General features: G+C 45.5%; 1 protein-coding gene across 4 annotated transcripts in view; it reads right to left on the bottom strand.

Annotated features, from left to right (window-relative positions):
* Positions 1–6,598: 6,598 nt before the first annotated feature.
* ARHGEF4 (Rho guanine nucleotide exchange factor 4) overlaps positions 6,599–25,884 on the bottom strand; it is a 113,686-nt gene continuing 94,400 nt past the window's right edge. For 3 of the 4 annotated variants that reach the window (XM_031053073.2, XM_031053071.2, XM_005153956.3), the window contains 9 exons: positions 17,519–17,698; positions 14,774–14,968; positions 13,595–13,774; positions 12,813–13,045; positions 11,939–12,068; positions 11,029–11,160; positions 9,360–9,603; positions 8,603–8,680; positions 6,599–8,165 (listed from right to left, as the gene is read on the bottom strand). In XM_031053073.2, the coding sequence (XP_030908933.2) occupies positions 8,008–8,165; positions 8,603–8,680; positions 9,360–9,603; positions 11,029–11,160; positions 11,939–12,068; positions 12,813–13,045; positions 13,595–13,774; positions 14,774–14,968; positions 17,519–17,698 (1,530 nt within the window). In that variant the 3' untranslated portion in view covers positions 6,599–8,007. The remainder of the gene's footprint in view (positions 8,166–8,602; positions 8,681–9,359; positions 9,604–11,028; positions 11,161–11,938; positions 12,069–12,812; positions 13,046–13,594; positions 13,775–14,773; positions 14,969–17,518; positions 17,699–25,884) is intronic. The other variant, XM_031053072.2, reaches the window with a different exon arrangement.

Genomic DNA, 25,884 nt, shown 5'->3' on the forward strand with positions numbered 1-25,884 from the left:
TTCACAGTGCTTTAGCATGTATTTGATAACAGATCAGTGCTGTTTCAGAGGTGACAGTCCCCGAGCAGAAAGCTGTTGTAGATCAGTGTCTTGAGTGTTCTCCAGAAGGAAAATAATTGAGTAGGTGTGAACTGTGTGAAATCATCCTATTTCTTTTGAGTGTGGGTGGCTGTTAGTGACACTAATGTTAGAATGGAAGTAGGTATATTTGAGGGGGAGGGGGCAGTACTTGCTTGAACTAACTGGCTATTTCATCTATTGTAGGTCTCCAAAATAACAGTAACTTACCTGCTAACATGCCTGTGAAAAGCAACACTTGTGGAAGAGGAACGTCCAGCATCAGTAACTGCATGGATCTGCAGAAATAGTGTTTGGGTTTTGAGTTTATTGCTGCAGGTCTCTTTCATTGTTCAGTCAAGTAGCTGAGCTTCTAAAAGAGCCAAGCATCAGGAATCCCATGAACAGATTTTGGTTTGCTGCGCTTCAGGTGAATTGCTGGTCAGGTATCCTGGGGTCAGTTTTATTTTCCAGGAAGATAGGTTTGGTTTTGGTTTAGTTTGGTTGGGTTTTTGTGTGTGTGTGTGTTGGGGAGTTTTTCGCACATCACAGGAGCTGATGAAAATTCAGAATCCTCAACCAGTGGGTTGCTGGAATCTGAGAGGATGCAAAGGAGTAAAACCATTCTTTACAATGGTGCTGATCATTCTTGGTTTAGAGGCATTCTGGTGCAGCTGTTCTTGTGGTTGTCTGTTGTTGTGAAGAGTTACTTTGCACTATATCTACCACTTGTAAGAACATGGTACTGAACAACTTGTAGGTTCTGTAGATGGGGTTTCTTTCTAGTTTGTGTTAAATGTATCCATGGAACTATCAAAATGGTGGGTCTTTTATGTTTGTGGGTTTTTTTCCCCTCTCTTCCCAGATTCATTCTGCAATGACATTGTGGTGCATATTGTTCTCCCACTTACTTGCTCATGAGTGGGAGGTGCTGTGAATTGTGCAGATAAGAATTCCCCTCATTTTAGAGGCAGCTTTGAACACTTCATAACAGCCAGAGCTTCTCCGCAAAACATAACCATTCAGTTGGCTGTCGCCAGAAGTGAGGCAAGAGATTTTGATAAGACTCAGGTTTTTCTGTAACTGATTATGGGCAAGAAGAGAGTTTGCTTTTCTTGTGTCTTGCTTTGATTCTGAACTCCATGGCTCACTGTAGATGAAGTCAAGCAATAGAAATAGTTTTGTTGGTGAGCTCCCCTGGAGACAGGAGCTGTGTGATTGTTATTTAGCTGGGAATTCTCTTTTGCAGGAAATACCAGTGATAGTGCTAGGGTTCAAGGTGGTGCTGCATTGCATGAATAAAATGTCTGACTTAGGTGTGGGAGGCTAAATACTCTTATGTATTTTATTTCAAACTCCATCAGGCTATTGGCTACCCATAATAGAATGGACTACTCTTAACAAAATATAAATTAAAACCCATTGTAGAGCAGTTAAGAGCACTTTGCTAGCTATGGGAAGTTGTGTTGTCTGCATTGGAGAGAGTGGCAGACCTACAGGGAAGGCTGTTGGGTGTGAGTAACTCTGGCTGGAGCTGGAGGCAAAGTTTTTCTTGCGGATGGTGTGATTTAAATAGCAGGTGTATTGTTTCAGGTTGCTGGAGGTTGAAAAAAGAAGACAATTATCAAGCCCAGGTAAGGTGTACGACAGACTGCTATGTCTGAGAAAAGGGAGAAGAGCAGGTATGGAAAGATAAAGCTCTGTGAAGCAGAGTGCTGTTATATAGCTCCAGTTGTAGCAGATACAAAGATTTATTTTGTAATCTCAGTAGTTAATGTTTTATGGGAGGATTACAGAATTAGACAAGAGTAAAGTTGATAGCTTGTTTATTTCCTATGTCACAAATGTCTGTGTAAACAGTCACACACAAAGGTACACAAGTCTGGGCTAAGTATCATGGGTGTATCATTTGCACAGCCTGTAAAACAGGGAGCTGCTTTGGTAGCAAAGTTGTGCAGAAGAAAAGCTCACTACATGCAGAGACGATTGGCATGGTTGCAGGGGGGGAATAGCAGGAGTGTTATGCAAAAAGAACAAAGCAGCCTGTATTTTACCTAAAACCACCAGCACTGCCGAAGCTGCGGGATTTTAGTAATGGAGCTTGTTGTTAAGGAAACATTTGGGTGATGTAACGAGAAACGTAGTGTGGTTTGAGGTGTTAATCCCAAGGCAGGCAATCTGTGACTGCTGCATGACTGGGCAGGAGCAAGTGCCCTCAGCTTCTCGGGAGCCTAGAGCTGTGTGTGCAGCTCTGAACATAAAGGCAGATGAAATCCAGGTTGCTGGTGTTCTTGAGCATGCTATAGGTCATCCTCCCATACCCACCCTGATCTGTGTAGCACTCAACAGAAAAATGTAGGAGTACCTTCTGGCTTCTGTCCCTTCAGTGGGTTAAAATCATCTGAGCACACTTCATTTTATTTCAGTTAATTTCTATCCATTGCCAGTGCTCTTACTCTTTAATCCATTACTTACCCAAAGACCTGATCCTACAGCTTTGCTTAGGCTGGGAGCTCTGGTGCAAGGACTTTCTACTGGTGGGCTGGTACAGGATACCATAGACCTCATGATTGTACCAATGTGGTACTGCTGCTTGTCAGTAACAGTGTCAAAGTCCTGCTCACTTGGGTAGAAAACTTGGATAGCAGCAGGTACAGTAGCAGGTGAATGAAGTGTGAATGGCTCCATTCTTACAGCTTTAGAAATCACTGTGCTGTCATATTCATTATCCAAACAGGTAATCATAGAATCACAGAATAGTTAGGATTGGAAAGGACCTCAAGATCATCTAATGCAGCACCATAACCCCATTAGCAGATACACAGTGAAACCTGACATGAAAATTCAAAACAGTCGAATTATTAACAACAGTAAAACAATAAGCACATCTTGGGAGCTGTACCACCTCACTGATGCTGACAAAGTTCTTAAGCAGTCTATATAGCAAGTGGTACAATACTTCAAAAGACTGATAAGTAAAAATCAGTAGTAAAATTGGTAGATTTAATTCTGGTGTTATATGAAGATATGCTTGCACTACAGTAAATCTGGAGGAGCACAGCTGCAATTTTGACCTATATTGTAAAAAATGAAAGGCCTTTTTAATGAAGACAAGCTAGTTACTGTCATTGTGGCATCCCAAGAAATGTAGCTTTTTCAGTCTGAAGCTGAGATTACATTCTCTTGAATGTTACTTGTAGATGCCTCAGTTCTCAGTTGTCTTGAGGGATAGCAGGGGGCCTGGCTTTCTTACGTTTTCAGGAAGCTGTTTGGACACTCAGGGGCAGGTGGGCTTTGCATCCTGGACTTCTGGAGGGCAGATGGACATGCTGGAGCAGTGTCCTGGACAGCTGGAATTGCCTGCAGTGTACAGCAGCAAGGTGATGGATGGTGCTGGACAGAACCAGGGCTCCTCCCCACCCTTCAGCCTACAGTTCAGGTAATAGACAGAAGAGATCCTAAAGGCAGCTTTGTGGGAACTTTGAGCTCCATGGGAACTCATTTGGTATTTTGTTTCCGTACAAAGACAGTTTGTACTGCTTTGATGTTACCAGAACTTGAAGCACAGGCATTTTCCTAGTGTATACACCCACCTTTTCTGATTCAGTTATTCCCAAATCGTAGTTTGAAATAAAGGTATTTCTTCTTGTTAGAGGAGAAACACGATAACTTAGCAGCCACTGGTTCTCTTCATTCTACTGGTAGTTTCAGCAAATCATTCTGCTTGGTTCACATGTTTTACGTAAGCATGTCTTATTTGTCCAAGTGCAATATAGGCAGATTTTACTTATGGCTGTTTTTCACAATAAGCTTCCTAAATGGAGAGCTACAAGAGCAGGGGAACAAAAAGAACCAAAACACCTAGAAAAGAAAAGCACCAATCCACCCCTGGAACAGGTGCTCTTGTCCTGTTTCATAACTTGGTGCTGAAGTGTGTTTCTGGTTAGCAAGGTATCTTTTAGCCTGAGATCCAGAATGATTGGTGCAGTTGCGACTCATGTCAGGAGCTGTGGTTTGTTTGGCCTGAAAACCTGCATTTGTGGCCATGTGGAAGGTTCATCTGGGTAGCAGAGTTTCACATCTCCACTTAACATGTTTGAAGTGGACTCTTCATGTGAATCTGGTAAAGTTATGTTCCTGTTAAGCTCAGAGAACGTGACAGCAGCTGTACTTGACCTGTTGCTTGTATGCCACAACCCCCTTTCTTAAGAGTTTAGCTGATGACCTTGGGAATCTACACAATGTGTACATGGCTGCTTGCTTTCCTACATACAGGTTCTCCCTAATACTTCTCATTGACAGTACCGTGTAATATCTCCATGCGAAATCCAGATGCCAGTGTGAAGGAAGTTCAGTGTTGGTTTGTCTGTTACCATTGTCTAAAACAAGTACATTGTACCATTTAATCAGAAAATTAGGACATGACTAGTAATTTAAAACCAATGCAGGTTACACATGATCTGATACACAGTTTCTTCAGAAAAAAAGAGGTTCTGTAGTTACAGGATCAGGAAGTAGTGGTGGGTAGAAAACACAGGATGAAACTCTTCAGCTTTACAAAGTGGTTTGTTAACATGCCGGTGCATGGTAGGTATGTTGAGTGCGCAAAGTAGGTTTGATTCTTACCTGTTTTATCAGTGTCACTGCTGTCACTCCACCTGCTGTGTTACATGTTTTGTGCCTCTTTCAGTGTGATCAGCTTTTATACCTGATTTCAGTCTTGCATAGGGGATCAGATCCTAGCTTCAACTGTTCTTGCAAGACTAGAATCATAACTGAAGACACTTCTTGGGAAGAGGGGTACTCATTGATAGTCAAGTACAGAATGTATTTCTCTCTGCTAGAAATAAGTAACTTTTAGTGTTTAGCCAGAAAAGTCTGTTTTGGCACTTAGATTTTTATAAGCAGCTTCTCTCTAAATCATTTGTATGTGATGACTGGCTATGGAGGAAGTTCTGGAAGAGGTGAGGAGTAATCTGATAATGTAAACAATGTGATGGATGCGTAGTTACTCTTCAGAGGATTGATACATGGATAAGTGATAGTAGCCAGTTCTTGTGTATGTTTTAGCTGAGGGCAGGGGCATTTTTTTTGTGGCCTTTCAAAGCTGCTGCACTATAGGAAATGGTGCCACTGTCACCCCACCTCATTCAGTAGAATAGGTGAGGATTTGTATGGGAGTGACTTCATGTGCTAAGTGTCTAAAGCAACATACAAATTAAAAACAAAAGGTGCACTATAGAAAAATCTAAGTAGCTGTAGGAAGTTTGTTTTTCCACAATGTGAGCAGTGAGGTATTGAGCAGGAACACACAGGTTTGGGGAGACTCTGTCCTTGAGCACACAGATAACAGCTGAATGAGACTGAGAAATCTGGTGACACTTCACAGCTGGTTTTGCTCTGAGGGTGTGTGCACATGATGTGTGGGACGTTGCCCCCATGTCTCTTCCAGCCAGGGGTCACTGGTCCAGTTCCCTGTCCCTCCCAACTAACTACAAGGGTGATAAGCCCAGAAAATGCATCACTTCCATGCCAACAGATTTTCTTCCTGGCCAATCAAAACAAACATGCCAAAGGTAAGGAAAGGAGGGTGCACACACTTACTGAGGTAAACAGAACAGTAACTGTTGCCTGGTGGTGGTGAGGGTGCAGCAAAGGTTGCTCAGCCCTACACATGCTGTGCTGTCCCACTGGAGTTGCTATGTCTGGGGAGGAGTAACCACATAATGTTTATGGCATGCAGAGCACTCCTAACCTAGCATGGGGCTGGGAGGTGTCAATGTGGGTACTTGCTAAGAGGCAAGTAGTAGAGCCTGATCTCAGTAGCTTCTTTTAAAGTCTGACATTCATTTATTTAGCGTGTCTCCCGTTTCTCCCACCCCAGCCCTCCCATGTATTGCCACACTGTCCTGTCAGGAGTGGTGAAATATTCTGTTGGAGTCTGGTAAGCCCCATTTTCCTCTGTTACTTGGGGTTATGGGGGGAGGGGAGGAGAAGAGGGAAGGAGGAAATAATAAAGGTTCCATGGGCAGACATCCCTTGTCTGCATGAGGGGGAAAGTTTTGGGGACTTGGACTGTTGGTCACAAATCTCTGTTTGTGATGGCAAAGTATGGCATTAAAGGTGATGTCACATCTGGTTCTGCCTAGGAACACAGAGCTGTGTGTTCTCCCAGGAGGAAGGGCAGGGAGAAGGCTGTGGAGGGGAGCAGGTTCCAAGTAGGTATCTTAGTTATGGGTGCTGCTTGTTCCTCTAATTCTGTATTGCTCAAAGTGGGCTTGAGCATCCTCTGTAGCTTTTCTGATGTTTCTGAGATGTGGTTTCCATTTAAGGGAAGAGCAGGAATTTTTGGGAGCTGGTAATCACAGTTACTAACTTTGAGAAGTGGTCTGGCTTTTGCTTCCCCAGCCTTCCATCCAAAGAGTGGCTGTTTTGAGGATAACCTTCTAGCATTAACTTTTTAAGCTTGCAGGAGCGGAAACTGCAGTGACTTAAAAGAGACACAGGTTCACACAGACAGGCTGGACACAAACACAGGCTGAGAGTCACTTTTACAAGTTTCTTTATGAAATTAAATGTTGCCTCTGGTCTGGGAGGGGGAGATAGTGCAAGAATGACTTTGTACATGCTACTGAATTCAGGGATCTTGGGATGACCAGACTTTGGTCAGCTACAGCATCAACAAGCACTGGATTTCTGGGCTCTGCAGACAGTTAGTGCTCACTCACACTAGCTTCATATTGGGAAGAAGACACTGCCCATTGCAGTGTCACAGACTGTCTATAAGCTAGGGAATTCAGTCAGTATGGCTTCTAGCTCTCACTGTGGTAAGGCAAATCTTTCCTTTTACTAACCAAGGGTTAAATTAACTCTTTTTGGCCAGTTTGAAACTTGGGTTCTTAGAGGCTATTAATGCCAAATGTAGGCCTGGCCTTTTTAAAGTGGCTTTTCATTGTTTAAAGGTATCAAAAACCTGTAGTAATACCCCTTGAACTGAGGGTCTGTGGGAGTTTGCATACCAGTCATCATTCAGAGTTGCACTGTAGACTCTGACTTCAGGGAGCTGGGTTTGCAAATATTGACCTTTCTTAAAAACAGTAAAACAGACAAAACGGGCATCAAGTTAACAACAAGTGACAGAACAATTACAGACTTACAAAATACACAGTTCTGATTTTTTACCATAAATAAAGACATTACAAACAATGGGCATTTTCATTGGCCAGGAAATATGGCAAAACAATGGAGAGATGAGAATCTAAGGAATTGAGTATGGTATTAATTAGGCACATTTGTCTCTAACTTATGGAATTCAAACCCACTAAAGAGATTGCTGGACTTTACTCATGCTGCAGGTTGATTGGCACCATTTAACATAGGATACAGTTCATCACTGGTGATCTAAAGGAAAGGAAAAGGTCACAGTGCAATACTCACTGTTTGAGGGCCCCAAAGGCTAACTGAATGAGTTAGACGTGTGCGGGAGGAGGATTGTGTCTCAAAGAAACATCAGGAGTGGGGTGGGCAGAGAGAAGGGTTTATCCCTCCATGGGCAATGTATCATCAGTGACTGAGCATGTCAGCAGACACAGAGATGGCTGGTGTATGGGCAGCCATCCCCTCTGACAGCTGCCAGGCAGCACTAGTGTTCACCGCAGGAGGAAGTGACTCCAGCTACAGCTGATACAAGGATGTGAGCTCTTCCTGAAAGTCCGCCCCTTGGGCAGTGTGCAGGGCTGGCTTGATGGGACTGGCACCAACGCACACGTGTGTGCAAGTGTCTCACCTCAGAGCCAGCGCAGCAGTCGGTCTGCAGTGTAAATGGGGAAGGCAGGTGCGTGTGTGCCATCCTCTGTAAACAAAGGATTGAAAGGAGCTGGGCTCCGCCTCCCAGGACTGATGGATAAAGTGCTTTCTGAGAAGGGGTTCAGGCACAAACACAGGCTGCCCTCATTTCCGGAAGGGCGTCAGCCTGCTGATGTTCTGCCAGAAGTTCGAGGGCTTGCGCTTGGGCTCTGCCAGCATGAAGACTTGCTGCTGAGGGACCATAGTGGGCAGGGTAGGATGCTTCTGACGCATCAGGAAGTCATAGTATGGCCTGGTCACTGCTGGGAGAGAAGGAGATGGGCAGCATGTTAGTTGTGCACAGCTCCCTTCCCCATTCTCTGTTAGAGCTACTCTTAGGGAGTAAGTTGGTTTGTCTTGGCATTATCTTTGGTTTCAGCACTGCTGTCTTTGATACTGTGTAAGCCCCAGAAATGAGAAGCGTAACTGAGAGGTGTTTCTGAGTTGTAACAATCAGAGTCTACCCTGCCTTGTAAAGGGCAGGCCTGTGGTGTCTCTTCTACTGCTTTGCCCTTGGGGCTTTGCTCTGTTAGAGAGGTCTGGCCTCCTTCCAGACTGACTGGGTTTGCAGCCAAATCTTATTTTTGACTTTACTTATTGTGGAATTTAGTCAAATACATAAGGAGGCTGTAAATCCAGGTTCTAGAACCAGGTTCTGTCCCTGGTTCTAGCAGCACCTCTGTGTTCAGGTGTGACTCACCCTTAGGCTTCCCCGTATGGTGCTGCTTGCTGGCATTCAGCATGGCTTGCTTTTTCTGCACCTCTGTGATTGAAAAACCTTGAAGATAAAAAAGAGTTTGTCAGTAGCAGCAGCTCCTCATTTTGTATCTCATGGGAAGACACTGGCATGTAAGTCAGGGGACTATGGGCGCAGGAAAATGCCTGGGCTGGGAGGTCACAAACTAAAATTCCTCCTAAAGCTGGAAGCGGCACACTCTGCTTCCCCCTGCATACCTTTCCCTCCCTTTCATGCAAGAGTTAATGCCTGCACTTGCCCCCATGCTTTGGTGGGTGAAGAAGCCAGTCCAGAACAATGTGGTTCAGATCTCATTAGATCACACAAGTCTGAATTAAGCAGGATTTGGACACAGCAGTGAGAACCTTTAACTGAACAAGTTTTGTATAGATATGGTAAAGCTGGGCACTTAAACTGTACTGCAAAATACGGAAGCTGTGTAATGTACTGACCGTTTTGTCAGCCCTGAACTCATTAAAGACACATCCCCTTCCTTGAGGCCTTACTGCACTGTCTGCTCAGGGGGGTTTGCATTTTTCTTTTGTTTCAATTGCAGAGATTGATTTTGAATGTGCAGTTCAGCAGCCTGGAGCTGGATGGGAGCAGGGACTGGCTTCCCCCATTTCACTCCTGTGCACTGGCTGGGGGTTAAAGAAAGGGGGAAAAAATCAAAGGAACAAAAACCAAACCCCCAGTGTGTCACAGCAGTGTTTTGCCGTACCCGTCTCCTGGTCCAGCTGAACCTGTCTCCTTTCATTCTCAAATGCCTTCAGCCAGCGCTGTTTCTGCTCCGGCTTCTTTGCACAGAACAGGTGCACTTCCTCAGTGTCACGGCAGTGCAATTTAAATGCATTTTTCACACTGATATTGAAGTCCTTGTCTTTCCCATCTTCTACATCCAGTATTTCCATGTCATCCATGTTGATCCGACTCTTGTAATACAAGATGTCCCGGCGCAGGAGGTCCTGTAAGAGAGATCACAGACACTAATACAGATGTTACTGTTTACTATCCTGTCCCCTCATTAAACATTCAGTGTTTTCTTTGATATAATGCAGTATTTAATCTTGGCAGTCCTGTAAGAATAAAATGATTGTTAAATAAAATTGTAAATAAATTACAAATTATTAAAAATAACAAAATTGTAAGAATAAAATGGAATTGAGTGTGGAATTGCAGAGTGCTGAGCTCCTGCTGGCAGTGAGGGGAATGTCACCATTTCTTCTGAGGGTCAGGATAGGCTGGCATCTTCTGTTGTGGGCTACCACCTGCCCTGCAGAGCTCCAAATGAGGAGTAAGTAAGCTTCAGTTATTACACATGATCCCAATCCTCATTAAGCCCATGTTGGGAAATAGTATGTGAATCATACGGTTAAAAGAGGAGAGGAGAAGAGAGGAGAGAAAAGAACAGAGAAGAGATTTTAAGAGAATAGAGGATTTGAAAAGAATTTTTTTAAGAGAAGGGGAGAGGAGAGAAAAAAAGAGAAAAGAGAAAAGGATAAAAGGTTTTTAAGAAAATAAGTATTTTAAAACCTCTTCTCTTAAAAATCTCCTGAGAGCGATTCTCTTAAGAGATTTCAAGAGCAATTCTGTTTAAAGATTTGAAGAGATTTTCAAGATACTTGGAGAGGTTTGAAATAAAGAGATTTTTAAGAGATTTGAAGATTGTAAGAGAGATTTGCAAAGATTTTAAGCTCTTTGAAGAGATTAAGAGAGCAGAAAAGATTTGAAGGGAGTTCAAGAGAAGATATTAAGAGAATAGATTTTTTTAAGAAGAGAAAAGATTTTAAGATAATAGAAAAGGTTTTAAGAGATTTCAAGAGAAGGTAAGAGATTTTAAGGGAAGGGAAGAGAAAGAAGGAATTAAAAAAATCCTGCTTAGCTTTTGGGTTATATGTTGACAATGGAAAGTAAATTTGCCAGCAGTGCTGAAGCAGTGATGGTCTCATGCCTAAATTACCTGGAGCAACCTGTATGCTCTGGAGCATGCAGAGCAATCAATAGGTTCAGTTCTGAAATTCCAGTGGGAGATGCCTTTCACTTTTTATTATTTCATTATTTTCCCAATAAATAGGGTGACAGAAAGAAATAAAATCTGTGGCATTACCCATACTTGAGTTTTATAAAACAAACCCAGCCCTTAACCGTGCAAGCAGTGCAATGCTCCCTCTCTTGCTCTAAGAATTAGGCCAGGAGTTCCTGTAGCTTATTGCTGTGATCAGGTGCACAGAACACACCAAGGCTGTGCAAAGACTGCAGCAAATGCACTTTGTGCCAGAAGCACATGTGACTCCAGTGAATATTAGGGAAACAAAGGGTTAGAGAGGGAGGCTCAGTCAAGTTCTTTAGCATTGTAATAGACAGCATTTGGGCCTGGCTGGTGGGGTTACCTTCTTGCAGCAGACGAGCTGGTGATCGAACAGGAAGAACATTCTCTGTTGGCTCTTGGCTTGCGGGTGGGAGAGTTTGGTTAATTCTCCAGAATAGATGAGTTCTGAGCTCCTGACTAGGACATCTTCACCCTGAGAACAGCACAAAGAACAGCTTGGTCTCAGCCACGTGAGCACAGGGGAGAAATAAGCCCTTGGTGTCACAGGAGAACCCATGTGGCTGTAGGGCCCCAATTCCTGCTGACACAACTCTTCTGGGGATGAGAAGGAGCCTCTGTGCTGGAGGACAGCCCCTGTCACATCAGGTGACACTGTGGACCCAGGGAACAGGAACTGAACTGGCTGAGAACAGTAGTATGTTAAATAAAAAATATCCTTTGCCAGGGAGTCTGTTCAGGCAACTGAGGCATCCCTGCTGTTAAAGGAGGCACATAAGCAGAGAGCTGAGGATTTAACCTGCCACCCCTGGGGAGGAAGTCTGGTTTTACTGAGCCTAGGGTTTAGGAAATCAGCAGATTTGTTTCTTTTAATTCAGCATTTTTTTCTCAATGAGTCTTCAGGGACCTGTGGCTTCCTTTGTCACCCGTCAGAGCTTGTCTCTCTGCAAAAACGGGGTGACTTACTAAGCATTAAGGGGCAGGTTTGCTTCTTTTGAGAGCGTGAAATCATTCAAGATAAAATGGGGGGTAAGAAGAGAATGACAAGATTTCATTAACCTACACAGTCATTTTATTCTGCATGGGAAATGGGGAAGCAAAATTCCCAGGGAGCAGCTGGTCTGGCCGGGTTATGTGTTGGGCCTGTTCAGTTGGCTGCTGTTGTACTAGAACATCACATCTGTTTAAATGAATACAAATCCAAACCCTACAAACAATGAACACTGAATTCATGGGGGAAGGAAATCTCGTACCTCCCAGTCCTCTATGGAACTCTGCCACTGAGCAATCTTGTCAATGTTCTCCAGCCGCCGCTTTCTCTCGTTGATGAGCCGAGCAACATTCTTCATGGCATTTAAGGCAGCTTCAACATCTTTAAAATCCCTAGGGTAAGGCAGAGGTGTTTGTTAGACATGATAAAATGACACACGTTTATTGTGCCTGTATGCCAAAGGCTGAAGAGCAGAAAACATGAGTCCCACTAGGTGCTCTACACTTGAAGTTGGAGGTATGTGTCACTGTGCGCAGCTGCAGACTGGTTCTGAGGCACAGATGATAGTCTTGTAACAAATCCAGGCCCAATTTGTGGAAGGGAAGGGGGTAAGCAAATTCAGCCACAGAGGTGTACATAGGAGTTCCTGGAACAAAGTTCCAGGCTTCATGACTTTCCACAGCATAATACAATATATTCATAATGCCCCTGTCTCATACAGGGACCAGTTCTGTCACACACAGGTAAGGCAGGGTCAGCAATAACTGGCTTTATTTTAAGTAGGAGCCGGTGGTTTATCTGGAAGGGTGGGACAGAAGCTGATCTAACCTCCCCCATAAACCACCTGCTCCCACCAGCTATTCCAGCTCAGTTCAGAGCCACGGGAAGGAGCTTTCTGCACAGTAGCACAGTTCACACCATCTGTGAAAATACATTGCACACACACATCATCATGCAAACACATCTGTGTACTGCATTAAGGAGGTTTCTGCTAAGAGGTGCTGGAGCACCTCTGCTCTGGAGGCAGGCTGAGAGGTGGGGTTGTTAAGACCACAGAAGAGAAGGTGCAGGGAGATCTTCTAACAGTCTTTCAACAACCTAAGAGAAGCCAACAAGAAATCTGCTGCCGACCTTACCTGTGCTGGGGGTTGGTGTACTTGAGCAGCTCCGCCAGTTGCAGTGGGTATTTGCAGATCTTCTGCACGGGAGTCAGCAGGAACCCATCCAGAGAGATGTCAATCATCTTCTGCAGCAGGCGGCAGGCTTCGAAGAAGTAGACGTACTTGTTGACTTTAGTGAGGCGGGAGAGCTCCATGCAGGCATTGGGGTGGTTGTTGCAGTATTCAGAGTATATCTGAAACTCTGTTTGCTGCAAGGGAAACAAAAGGAGTTACTGTCCCTGTTCTGTAGGGTGGTGGCAGATCCTGTATCACATGGGGCTGTTTGGTAATTTGTATCCTCCCCAGGCTTTGAAGCCTAGAGACCTAAGGTTGGGGAGGGGCAGGGAACATTCCAGGTTACAGCATGTGCAGCTTGTCTGAGCAACCCAGACAATTCCATGTCTTCTGGCCTGTGCTTAGCTTGATGTTTTTAATGACCTGAAGAAGCCATAGCTGTCAACTGAGGTCCAGCTCCATATTGTGGAATCTGTCTACATTTTTGCCTGATGTCTGGCAGGGAGCACAGTGTTCAGAAGCTGAGCTGCTCAGAAAATATTCTTTCCACAGCCACAAGAGGTAGAGGATATTTCACTGCAGGGGTTGTATGGGGCACGGTGGTGGCATTTAACTGGGGGGGGGGGGGGAAGAGGGGCAGGGAGGGTTAAACAGAGCATTGGTTCTCTTAAGGTCAGTTTCTAAATCCTTTGGCTTAACCCATGCTCAGCTTCCCCTTTTCCCACGAAGTCAGGTTTACTTACATATTCCAAGAAGCATGAGCCAACCTCACTCAAGTGTGGGTGGTCTTTGTTGAATTTCTTCTCTAGTGCTTTAACAAACTTCTTCTGGCACCTGTAGATGTCCTCGATATTCCCAAAGATTGTCTTCAGCTGTTCTTCTGTAAACATGTCGGCTCTTTTGCGGCACTGCTTAATGTAACCCTAGGAGGAAACCACATTGGAAAGCTTCCTGAGCATTTGGTCTGTGGCTATCAACAGAAACCCCCAAGGAATACACCAGATTCCTGCACCCACTTCCTGCATAGGTATATCCATGTTTTAGCTATGATTTCCTCCAATATCACCCAAATCATGGTAGAAATAGAAACCAAGCCACAGTTACATCACTGCCTTTAACAATACTGTAACCCACACTTCAAGCTGAGTCCCAGAGCTGCTGTCTCTCCTGTTAAACCCACCTTTATCAGCCTGCAGGCTATGGGGTGGTCTGACCCCAGCACTGCTCCACTGATAGATTTAGATCAACTAAATCCAGTTGCAGATCTGGTTGGGATGCCTGTGTTAGAAAACGCCTGGCTGCTGACTCGAGGAAGGAGGAGTGCACAAAGGACACCTGGGGACACTGCAGGAGGAAGGGCTTGCCTGGTAAGTGTGTGCTGCTTCACCCCAGCTGGCTCTCCTGAGAGTCTCTACAGGTCTGTGTCACTTGAGTGAAGAAATACATTCCTGCAAACCTCGGATCAGTTACCTTCATGCACCCCAAGCACATGACAACACTCCTCTTCTAGAAGAGGTGTTGCAATATTCAGCATATTTGCAAGTGAAAGACCTAATGGGCTGAACGTGCCTGCTTGTTTTGATCTGAGCATGACTTGCCTGAAGGCTAGAATTGCTGCTTATATTACCTCAGAACTTATATTAAGAGGACAGCAATCCTAGACATTTACTCTGGCTTAGGAAATTCAATTAATTCCACTTAATCAGAGCTCAAGTGGGTGCACCAAATAGAGGCATTTGTGCAACTGCAGTAATGAACTGGCTTCTGTTTTCTGAGCATGCAGCACCATTTACCAGAGCAGGCTCTGATGGAAATAGTCTCAGAAGAGTTACCTGCTTAGGATCACTCTCTGGGCAATAACGGGACATAACTGCCATTCTTCAAGTGAATTCTTACATTCACTTCCCCCTTTATTCCGTTACCTCACAAATGTCCTTCAGATGCTTGATGTAGTCTCTCTCTGTGCTTATGATCTCATTGATGACATTGGTCCTCATCTGGTCTTTGGTGGTCTGCCCCATCCCAAAGCGGCGAGCGCCACTGCTGGAGTCGTCCTCTTTGCCACCCTCTACCTTCAGGGGATAATCTTCCATGGGTTCATCCTGGTTGACTCGCAGCTGTGTGGACACACAACACCTTCACTGTCTGCACTGCCAAATACAACTCCTCCAAGAAGAAGTTCGGGACAGTTGACTGAATGGCAGACACAGACCAAGCTAGGATAAGGACTGAAGAGGGCTGCTATGGGCCCATGGCCTGTAAACATATTTTACCCTTGGGGAAGCTAAGGCCAGATAGTTTTGGGAGGGTACTTTCAAGCTGCGTGACAGCCTCTCACACTGGTGTGAAATGAGTGATTTTAAGCAGGCATTGCTTGTGGACAGAAGTCACAGGAATAATATGGAGTCCTCTGGGAAGAATACATCCGAAAATCAGGACAAAAATGGTTTATCAAGTGAAATCTGCTTAGGTACTTGAGAGAGAGTGCTTAGGGAAGGAGGGGGGAAATCAGCAAATAGCTGCTTTTAATGTAGGTTTACTGTTCTCACACTAGAAAGACCAGATGGCCTCTCAGTATCTACTGCCCTGAGATTATTTTAAGGGAATTTACTGTTAATAAAAAGCAGATACAGATGCCAGCAGGCATGAACGTGGTAAGGAATGGCATTACATTCCAGGGCTGTGTGCGAAACTCATGGTTCAGTGCCCATCAGATGGCAGCATAGCATGAGCAGAGGAAAACACCAGCATTTGAGAGACGCTGTCCTACAGAGTCTGTGTTGTCAACAGCAGCAAAGTACCTTAGTTAATAGCAGGCAATTACTGGTGCATTTCACTTAGGAGCTTTCTTTTATGTCGCAGTACTGTAGCTCTCAGAGTGCCCATGGGGGTATTTTGTACAGAACTCAGATGATCAATCCCAGCACAGAGAAATGAAAACACTCAAGTAGGAACATGCACGACTATAGGCATTTGTAGTATAATGACACAGAACTGCCTTACATTTCTAATGCAAATTCTCCCAGGCAGGATTACTTGCCACTTACAGACACAGCTACATATAAAAAGTAGTGAACACCCATCCCTTGTCAGCATAGGCATAGATGACATTCACTGTTTACAGCAGGTGAAGCCCTCAAAGTGTGCAATCCTGGTTTTCCTTCACTGCGAGCTGAACATTGGCCAATCTTAAACTCTTGGCCTGGAACTTGTGTGGAGCGAGAGACCCACAAATACAGCTGAGTCCTTGAACCCAGCAAGCTTCCCAGAAGGAAGCTAGAGACCCAGGGATAATCAGCAGGAATTTTTCACTCATGCTGGTGTTCCTGTGTATCCCTAATGGCTTGTGCTAGTCTGCTTCTCCCTGAAGTATCATCAGGGGTTTTTGCCAGCACAATGGTCTGACTTATCAGTAATGGGAAAGGAGAAGAGGCCTGTGTTTTCACTGAAAAAAAGCAGTTCTGGCCCTATCAGTGCTGAGCATTTGGTCCTGGTAACCTTACTTGTAAAAACATGCACCATCTGCAATAGTCCCCAGCTGAGCCTGTCTCCTGCAATCTGTAAGAAAGCATTTCCAAACTTTTATAGCACTCTCTGCCCCACTTCTCCAAGGACTTCTGCTACAGACACCAGCTCACCTCAGGTCACCTCCTTTCATCCTTCACCTGCTTTGGGGTCACTTGTGATCTGAAGTGACCCAGATAAGGAGCTGACAATCTCTACCCTTAGGTACCTAATTGCCTTTGCAGTACTGAGGAGCCTGTCCTGAAGTGGTGAAAACACTAAAAACAGTCCCAGCCTAAAGAAAGGAAAAAAGCCTCTTTCCTTGTAGCAGGAGAAGAGTGCGCAGCAGTTTTACCCTCCGCTTGCACAGAGAATTCCCACTGTCTTTCAGAATGCTCTGTGGGAATTAATCCAGTCTCTGCAGTATAGAGCTGGGACTATCTGGCCTTTTCTATGTAGCTATCTCTGTATGGTCTTTGTAGCTGGCTCTGAGGGAAAGCCTTGGCCCACAAGCCATATCCTATCTCCCCTCATCAGCTGTTCCACCTGACCTCCAAGGCATTTTCTGTGCATTTCTCCTCCATTTTTAAATGCCTGGAATACACCCCAGCAGCCTGATGTTTGTAAAACCCCACAGCTAAGAGAAGGTTCATGTGTGAGTCAAATGGTTACATATTTTGGGGCATGGCATTGCACTGGACCCAGCACCAGATGGAGGAAGCTAAATTTGGTGCCATGGTCATCCATACTCTCTGAAAGGGACACTAAAATGAAGACCTCTGCCAGCTGCATCTGGAATTCCTCTAGGAGAGTATCTGTTGCCTACTTCTGTAGGGAATGCTATGTGCTTGGGCACAAACTAGCCAATACGCATATGGGTAAGCAGGAGCTCAGGCTGCAAAGCACCATGCATGGCAACTCCAGAGGCTGGAAATGAATCACCTGATTTACTCATGTAAAGAGGGATGTGTCCACACTGGTGGCAGCTCAGGAGGGAGGGTGCAGCGTACCACAGCCATGTGTAGAGGAATGGTAACAACACAAGTTGAACCACCTATCTCTAGCAGTGAAAGTGCTGAGGAGTCACTACAGAAACACTAAATCTGGAGAAGAACAAACACTTGGTGCTAATGGAAAGGCATAAAGAAACATGAAGCTCTTACCCGCACAAAGCTGGCTGGAAACCAGCCTTCACTGTCCAGAATCCTCCCCCACCACCACTCCTTGTTGGTAGCATCCATTACTTCAATGACATCGCCAGCCTTGAATCCCAGCTCTTGGTCATCCATCGTGACATGGTCCCAGAGGGCTTCTGCATACACCACGCTGCCATCGCTGATGAGCTGTGGGCAGAACAAGACAAACAGTCAGCTCCCTCCCAGAAAGCAGCACAGTCCAACAGCGCAGCTGCAGCTCTGCTGCTGAGCCAAACAAGTGCTGAGAACTGGTTACTCCCCATGAGCAACGTGAACTGGAGTTGGCGTTAGCCTGGCAGTGTCTTCACCTGATCTTGCTCTCAGCAGCATTTACTCAGAATCACCTGGACACAGTACATTTACTGCCATAGAGAACATGAGTTTGGTGCTCATGTTTCAGCCAGCAAACAAGGCTCAGTGGTACACTGTGGGTGAGGGATGCTCTTGTGCTGCCAGTCTGGAAAGCCTGGGCATGAAACCTTGTGCATCAATGCTCAGAAACATACTTTCAAGCAGAAAGTGTTCTGAGACTACAGAACTAGTCTAGGATGGACACAGCCTTAAGTCTTTAAGGTGGTTAAACTTAGCACTTAAGCTTCTTAAAATGAGTTTCCTGGAGAGTTTAATTATACTGAGGGACAATGGTCATTTACTGCATGTCACATAGGGGCCTACTCTAGGAAAGAAAGAGCCCCAACAATTGTAAAACCAAAACAAAACCCCCCATGGCTTGAGGCTGCGAGGGGGCACAGGGATGATTGTGCCTGATGCCATTCTCAACCATTCACACTTTAGCCAGTAAGGAACACTTGGGACCCCTTGTACTGCTGCATTTGTAAACTGATCCTGCGGGCCCCTACAACAGAAGTGACTGCCTGATGGCCACAGGTTTATCATATCAGAGTCTGCTTTGAATGCCATCAACTACAGAATCATCATCAAACACAGACATCTTGGGGCCTGAGCACGACTGAGAACACCACCATTTCCAGAGTGCACACTGCCATCCTGCTGAAAAGGACTCAGCCATTTTGGAGTCACACAGCAGAGCCCTGTTTTTCTCCAGGAAAATGGTGCAGTGATAAATTCTGGGAGACAGAGCAGTCTACAAGGCACAAGGGAGAAGGTGAAAACCTGTACAAAGCCCACTGTCCATAGTTTATCGAGCCACATTGCAGCAGCATCACCACAGCCATATAATGCACGTGTCATCTGTGCTGGGCACCTTAGCCTGCTCAGTCACACAGTTAGTTATCTACTGCTCCGGGTCACTGTTTTTGCCTCTCCCCTAAGAACAAAGATGCATATTGTAAAGGAACGTCAGGATAATTGTGCACACACTAAATCGGGAGAGAGTTAACGAGGCATTCGATAGAAAATTCAAATACAGTCTGCCTTTGGATAGCAAATGGCCCTCCACTGAACCAGAAACAGCTTAATGCACTGCTTCCATTCTGACAATAACAACAGGATGATGGGGAGGGAGAGGACAGGAGGTTCCCATTTATCTACACAGCCAGTGTGTTGGTGCTCCCCACACTGCCTTTTCTCCCTGCCCTCGCTGCCCCACCACAGGGCTGGGTCCACCCTGACCGCAGGTTTCTGCTCTTCACAGAGGTAAGCAGTCACTGTGGAGGGACCCAGCAAGCGAGGAAAGCAAGGGACATGCTGCTGTCATACAGCCAGCCAGCAGCACGACAGGAAAATACTGCAAGGGTCTTACATGCTGGTCTAGGTGCAGAAGCAGGCTGTCCCCATGTGCCAAAAGATGGGTAAGCCCTACCACCAGGTCATGCCAGAGGTGCTGCCATACTGTGCTGAGTTACACATCTCTGTGGGTAGGGGATCACTGTTGCTCAGGATATGAGCACAGACTAATAAACCTGTGTGAAGAGGCTTGTGCAACCTACAAATTGTGACCAGCACATAAAGAACATTCTCTGAGATAAAAATACTTTTTTGTGTGTGCTTAAATATGCCACTCTGAAACAGTGCTCTGAGTATGATGTGGTAGCTGGCACACACACCACAACTGTGACCAGAGAGGGACTAAATGGACTCCCTCTGTAGCTCTCTGATGATCACACAGACAGAGCACTGATGATGTGAAGGCATTAATACCTTACAGTACCAAGCTGTCAGATCTCAGTATCTTGATGAGAAAACAAGAGATAAGTCTGACCTAGCATTAACAGCACGATAGGGCTGACAGACCCAGCTCACAAGAGGACAGAGCCACATGGTTCATCTCAGTCACTGAAAGCCGCGAGGCTGATTAGTGAATCCTCAGCTGGTATTTTAAGCCACCCACTAATATTAATACCTTACATTTTCTCTATTCAGCAGCAGCCACACTGTAAACAAGATTTGCGCAATATAGAAAGTCACAAGTGACTGATCACCAGCCTGGCCACATGGACACAGGCAAGCAGACAGGACACTACCACAGACAGCTCTTGGGCAAAGAGCAACCAAAACCACACCTGAAATACAGGCCAGGATTTGATTAACCCAACCCCATGTTTGCAGGGAGGAATTATCAGTATGGAATAAAGCAAGAAATAAAGGTTACAAACATACTTTAGGTACGGTTTGGATTGCCTCAGTTCAATTAGAACAGCGGCACTTGAAACACCTCCTGCAGGCCACAGGCACTGCGCCTGGTCTCTCCTGCACCGCTTCTTCCTGGGCTGGCAGTGGGCAAGGGAGCAGATACCAGCCCTGAGAGGTGTTTAACACTCACCATGCTCAGTGCTCGTTCTCCTACGTGCCCTCAATCTACAGCAGCCTGTGCCTTACACTATTCTTTCTCAGTTGTATCTGGTCCAATTCCTGGGTGGATACAGAAACATCAAGTACACCCAGTGTAACAGTCCTCTTCCCAGAGCAAGCCTAAAGGGCAGCTCTGAGCCAGGACTGGCACTTCCATGGCACAGAAGCACCTCTGGTACTTCATGTGCCCACAGCAAGCATTGCTGCTCCAGCAGAGGCACAGCGTGCTGCAGCATCCTCTCAGAGGAGCACATAAGCTGAGACTGTCACTCCGTACCCCAGGAAGGATAAAACACACCAGCAGACAAAAAAAGTTTCAGCAGATGTGTTAAAGCATGGCACAAGCAACCAGCTCTATATGTGAGAGCTGCTTATCTGCCAAAGAAGTATGTATTAAAGGGAATGCTCACCATTTCCAAGCATGGCAGCTCCTCAGCTCAAAAGACTTGTCTTACCACAGGTTTTGATCTTTGCAATTAAAAGAAGGTTTGAAAAACAACTGTTAATTTCCATATGAAACAACATTTATGTGCTGGCTTTGTAATATCTAGGATGACAACTCAGCGCATGTTCTTGAAGAGCCCCAAAACAGTATCTAGAAGACAAACATTAGAAGACAGAGAATGCAGACTCAGATACCCTACAGCTGCCCAGTGCCTGCAGCAGTGAAAACAAACAAAAATTGGCTATTTCTCTTTGTTTAGTACAACAGTTAAGTTTGTAGACAGCAGTGTTTGCAATCCAAAGGCAGTACTAACACTGATGCTTTGAAACTGGAAATGGACTGCTCTGGGGCCCCCAACACAAAGTGAGATACTCAAGTGAGTTCAGAAGATGCCACAGAGATGCTCTCTAGCCAGGCTGAGAGAGCTGGGCTGGGTCAGCCTGAAGAAGAGAAGGTTCCTTAAGGGGAGACCTTAGAGCAGCTCCAGGACCTAAAGGGACTACAGGAAACCTGGAGAGGGGCTTTGGACAAGGGCCTGTAGGGTCAGGACAAGGGGGAATGGCTTTAACCTGACAGAGGGGAGATTGCGATTGGACATTAGGAAGACATTCTTCCCTGTGAGGGTGCTGAGGCACTGGCACAGGGTGCCCAGAGAAGCTGTGGCTGTCCCTGCCCATGGCAGGGGGTTGGAACTGGACAAGCTTTAAGGTCCCTCCCAAACCAACCCATTCTGTGAGTCTATGACTGCGGCTCTAATACTGCATTGTGCACTGGCATTCCTGTGCACCTGCACCTGCCCATGCAGCCACAGCCTCACTGCTCATCTCCAAACACAGCGGGTGCCAGGGGAAAGTGCCAGTACAGCAGAGCTTGTGCAGGTTACTAAACATGTCACAGGAAGGAGGAGGAGGGAGGATTGTGGCATCGTTCCTCCAAGCAATGTCTATGCACAGGCAAAGAGCAGGCACAGCCACAGCATTTGCACACAGTTGCCCCAAATTAAGTCCATTCCACATGGGCAAGCAGACCTGGCATGCCAAGGCCCTTGTCTATGAGCTTGTTTGTATTCTAGCTACTCAGTCCCTGTTTCTCTCAGGCTGGACACCTTAACATAATTACCTTGTATGTCCCAATCTTGTTCTGACAGGAGCTCCAGGCAATATTAACAGAGATAAAAGATCAAAGATCTCAACAACTTGCATCAGGAGAGATGAAAATGCCTTTTGGAAATATTTATCTTTGAGCTACTGGGTTCTATTTGAATAATATTTGAATAGCATTCTCTTGATAATGCCAAACCCACTGGATTGTATAGAGCTAAAATACAAGCCCAGGAGCATCAGAAGACACGGAACAGGGCAGTTCAGAGAGAAGGTGCCAATACAATGGAATTTACTTTTCAGCTCTGTGACCCTGAAACAGAAATCTGAACCCAAGCCCTTCCTGGTAAACTACAGTGGTTGCTCAAAGCCTGCATTTGTTGCTCAGCCTCTCCCAGCTCGTGCGTTATAGACTGAAGCTGAACTGGGTCAGCACATCAAACATTTACACCCTGCAGCAGTCCTGACCCCAGACGCAAAGCCTCCTGCTCCCAGGTCCTTCACTACTCTGCCTCCAGAACTCCTGCCTTTGCTCATGCGAAGTGCAGCAGAGGAGGCAAAGAAAAGTTTTACTTGACTCTTGCTCTGAAGTAGTGCCTCATTTACACACTTATTTTTCCTGAACATGGGCAGAAGCCAGCTACCCTCTCCCTTGAACTGAACCCATGGGATAGGTTTCAAATGGTCCTGACAGCTTGCTCTAGCTTCCTCTCAAAACATTTTGCTTCACTGTTTAATGATGGACAAGAGAGACTGAATTTATCTCAGAGCTTCTGTCATCTGAACAGCAGGCATTTAGTCTGAATGAGTTATCTTGACTGTCTTTCTGGAACATCTTCCTTTTGTGAAGAGAGACAGGCACCCCAGGGAAGGGTTCATCTCAGCATGATGAAATAACCATGCCCCCAGGGGCCCTGTCTCCCTCCACTGCCAGGTTGGAATGCGGGCTAGCCTTGCTAGACAATGCTAGCCTAGACTTGCTGCCTGGCTGCAGGGTGCCAGAACCACTGACACAACTCCTCAGCTGCAACAAGCACCTCATGGCTTGTTGCTGCTCCTCTGTCTAAATGCTTCATGATAATGCCAGCTCTCCTTGCCACAGCCTTACCCCAGCCACATGTCCCCACATGGGCAGCAGGTTGCATTCACTGTTTCAGAAGCACAAACCTGCACACCATGCAGTTGAGCCATGCCCTCAGTATTCACTGTCCTCTTGCCTCCCATGTCAGCTGTATGTGTTTTCAGCACAGATTTTAGAATAGCAGTTAAGGACAGTGAAGGACTCTCAAGCATTTACCAAACACTGCAGATCCCCATCCAAATATTCTAATTTGACCATGATTCTCCTTAACAAATCTGAGATGTCAGTCAGCCGAGATCTTAATCCAGTTAAGTACGCTACGCTGATAATTCTATAGTGCTGCTTCTTTAATCAGTGCCTGTAGTCAAACTCCTCATGTGACGTCTAGTACAGCTGTCTCCATTTACCAAACATTCAAAATTTGTCATCACATTTATTTGGTAAGAACTATTTTCCACAGAACCATTCTGATTGGCATTAATTACATTATTCCCTTTACTGATCTCCTCTCAGTCCTGATTCGCCCTCAGAAGTGGTTTAAACAGATGGGAAGAGGAGGAGGGTCCCCCCACAGCAGGCAAGAAGCAGCTCTGAAAGCTTCCTTTATCAAGTGCTACAGGGGGAGACAAGCAAGCCTTGCAGCAAGCAGAGGAGGCAGAGCAGTGCTCCATGTCATTTCAACCTGCACGTGAAGAGCAGAGTGTGAGAGTGCATGCCAGGTGCCTGTCCATCCGAGTCCAGTTTTCAAACTCCAGAGTGACACAAGAGGTTCTCAGCTCCTTACCTAAGAGCCAGTTATTATAATGGAAAAGAAATCAAGTGAAATCACTTTAGATCATTTCACTTCAGGCTGAGACAGGCCAGGAAAGTTCTTAATGAAAGAATGGGGATAGTTATCTGTAGCTGAGTAGAACTACTCATCTAGATCCTGTCAGTGCCTTCAGCACCCCAAAGAGCACTCTCCCATGTTCTGTATACCAAGGGAGTCTGCTAATTTTAGGAACTACCATCCTAAGCTTTGGCAGAAAGACAAAACAGGAGCAAAGCCCTTCCCAAACCTGTTGGTACTCCACAAACAATTGTCTTCACATCATGTTGTACAGTTAAATGTTGCAGTTGTAATCAGTGCTTACAGTAAGTAAAGCTGTAAACTAGCTTCCATTTTAACCTTTCACACAAGTTTCCAGAGGATACTGACTTAAATCTATGTCTGTCAAACAATTCTGCTCTGGTATAAGTGAAATATATTTTCACTCCTAAACAAGCAGATACAATGCTGAGTGACAGGGTGACAAAATGGCAAATTAAATGGGAAGCTGACAAATGTAACACCAGCAATATCTGAGACAAATGACTGACTACGTGCCACTCCTCAGCAGTGTCTCTGCAGTCAGATATAAGAAAACATGGGCCTAGTTCCACCAGGGTCAGAAAGTCTGAATGTCAGGAATGACTCAGAAAGAAAGAGGTAAGAGAACCAGGTAAGGCACAAAGAGCAGCATGAATCAAAAGTGGAAAGTTTCTAAGCCATTGTAAGCTAAACAGACTTTGAAGCTGCAAAAGAGAAAGGTGGATGGCCATGGGTGGATGGGTGGCCATGAGATGAAGGCTTACAAAATGTTTATTGTAACGCAAGGCTGATGGGTGCCCCATGAAATCACCATGGAATAAGTTAAGTACAAGCCCAGTCTTTTTTCCCTGAGCTGCATAATTAAGCTGTGCCACAGGATACCACAGAGCCAAACATACAGATGGTTTATAAAGAGATCAAGCAATGTCCTTCAAGGCCATTTAAACTCATCACATCTGTGTACAGCCCACCGAGGATCTTAAACCTGGGAACGCACACAAGGCAAAGAGCCAGGCCATACTTGCATCTATGCCTGAGCAGCTACCCCAAGTCATAGATAAAAGTGTTACTGGCTGGCCCTACAGAGCTGGTGTTAGCACATCAGCATAGTGAAAAACACAGAAGAAATGTTGACTATTCATATTGCCCACAAATACTTCTTGAAAGTGATGAGCCCTGAAAATGTTACCTGACAGGGACAGATATGTTCCCTGATGCACAGCAACACTCCTTCAGATGGAAAATTAGCAATTGCCAACACAGTAATTACAATGCCATTAGGATGTCCTCTGGGATAGAGCTGTCATCCTCCTGACTAAGGCTCCTCAAGCAGAGGTAAGAGCAGCACTTCCACATGACTTCAACATTATAGATCTCATGCAATTCATCCTATCCATGCAACACTCCACACACCTAGAAGAGCCATTCATCCCTACCACATGGATGCCCAGCTCCCAGCTTTTTCCTTCTTTTGCCCAAAAGGGAGGATGAAAGTGTACACAGAGAACCCTGGGTGTTCTGACATCGCCTGAGAGGCTTTCAAAGAGAAAGTCCCTGAGCACAGGCTACAGGAGTGGGTATGTGCCCTATCCTCCCTCCAAACATTCAGAAAGCTCTTTACAGTTAAGAGCTCAAGTGAGAGAGTTGGGGTTGTTCAGCCTGGAGAAGAAAAGACTCCAGGGACACCTTATTATGACCTTTTCACTCTTAAAGTGGGTCTACAAGAAAGATGGGAAGAAACTTTTTAGCAGGGCCTGTTGTGACAGGACAAGGGGTGATTGTTTTAGACTAAAAGAGGGGAGGCTCAGGCTAGACGAGAGGAAGAGATTCTTTACAATGAAGGTTGTAAAGCACTGGCACAGGCTGCCCAGAGAGGTGGTGGATGCACCATCCCCGGTGACATTGAAGTCCAGCTTGATGTGATTCCAGGCAACCTGGTCTAGTTGAAGATGTCCCTGCTCTTTGCAGGGAGTTGGACTGGATGAGCTTTGAATGTCCCTTCCAACCCGAACTCTTCTACGGTTCTATGACCTCAAAACCTCCTTAAGCACTCAAAGCCAGAGAACTTAAGTCATTTGAAAGCTC

Source organism: Melopsittacus undulatus, chromosome 6, assembly GCF_012275295.1.
Source record: "Melopsittacus undulatus isolate bMelUnd1 chromosome 6, bMelUnd1.mat.Z, whole genome shotgun sequence".
Taxonomy (NCBI): domain Eukaryota; kingdom Metazoa; phylum Chordata; class Aves; order Psittaciformes; family Psittaculidae; genus Melopsittacus; species Melopsittacus undulatus.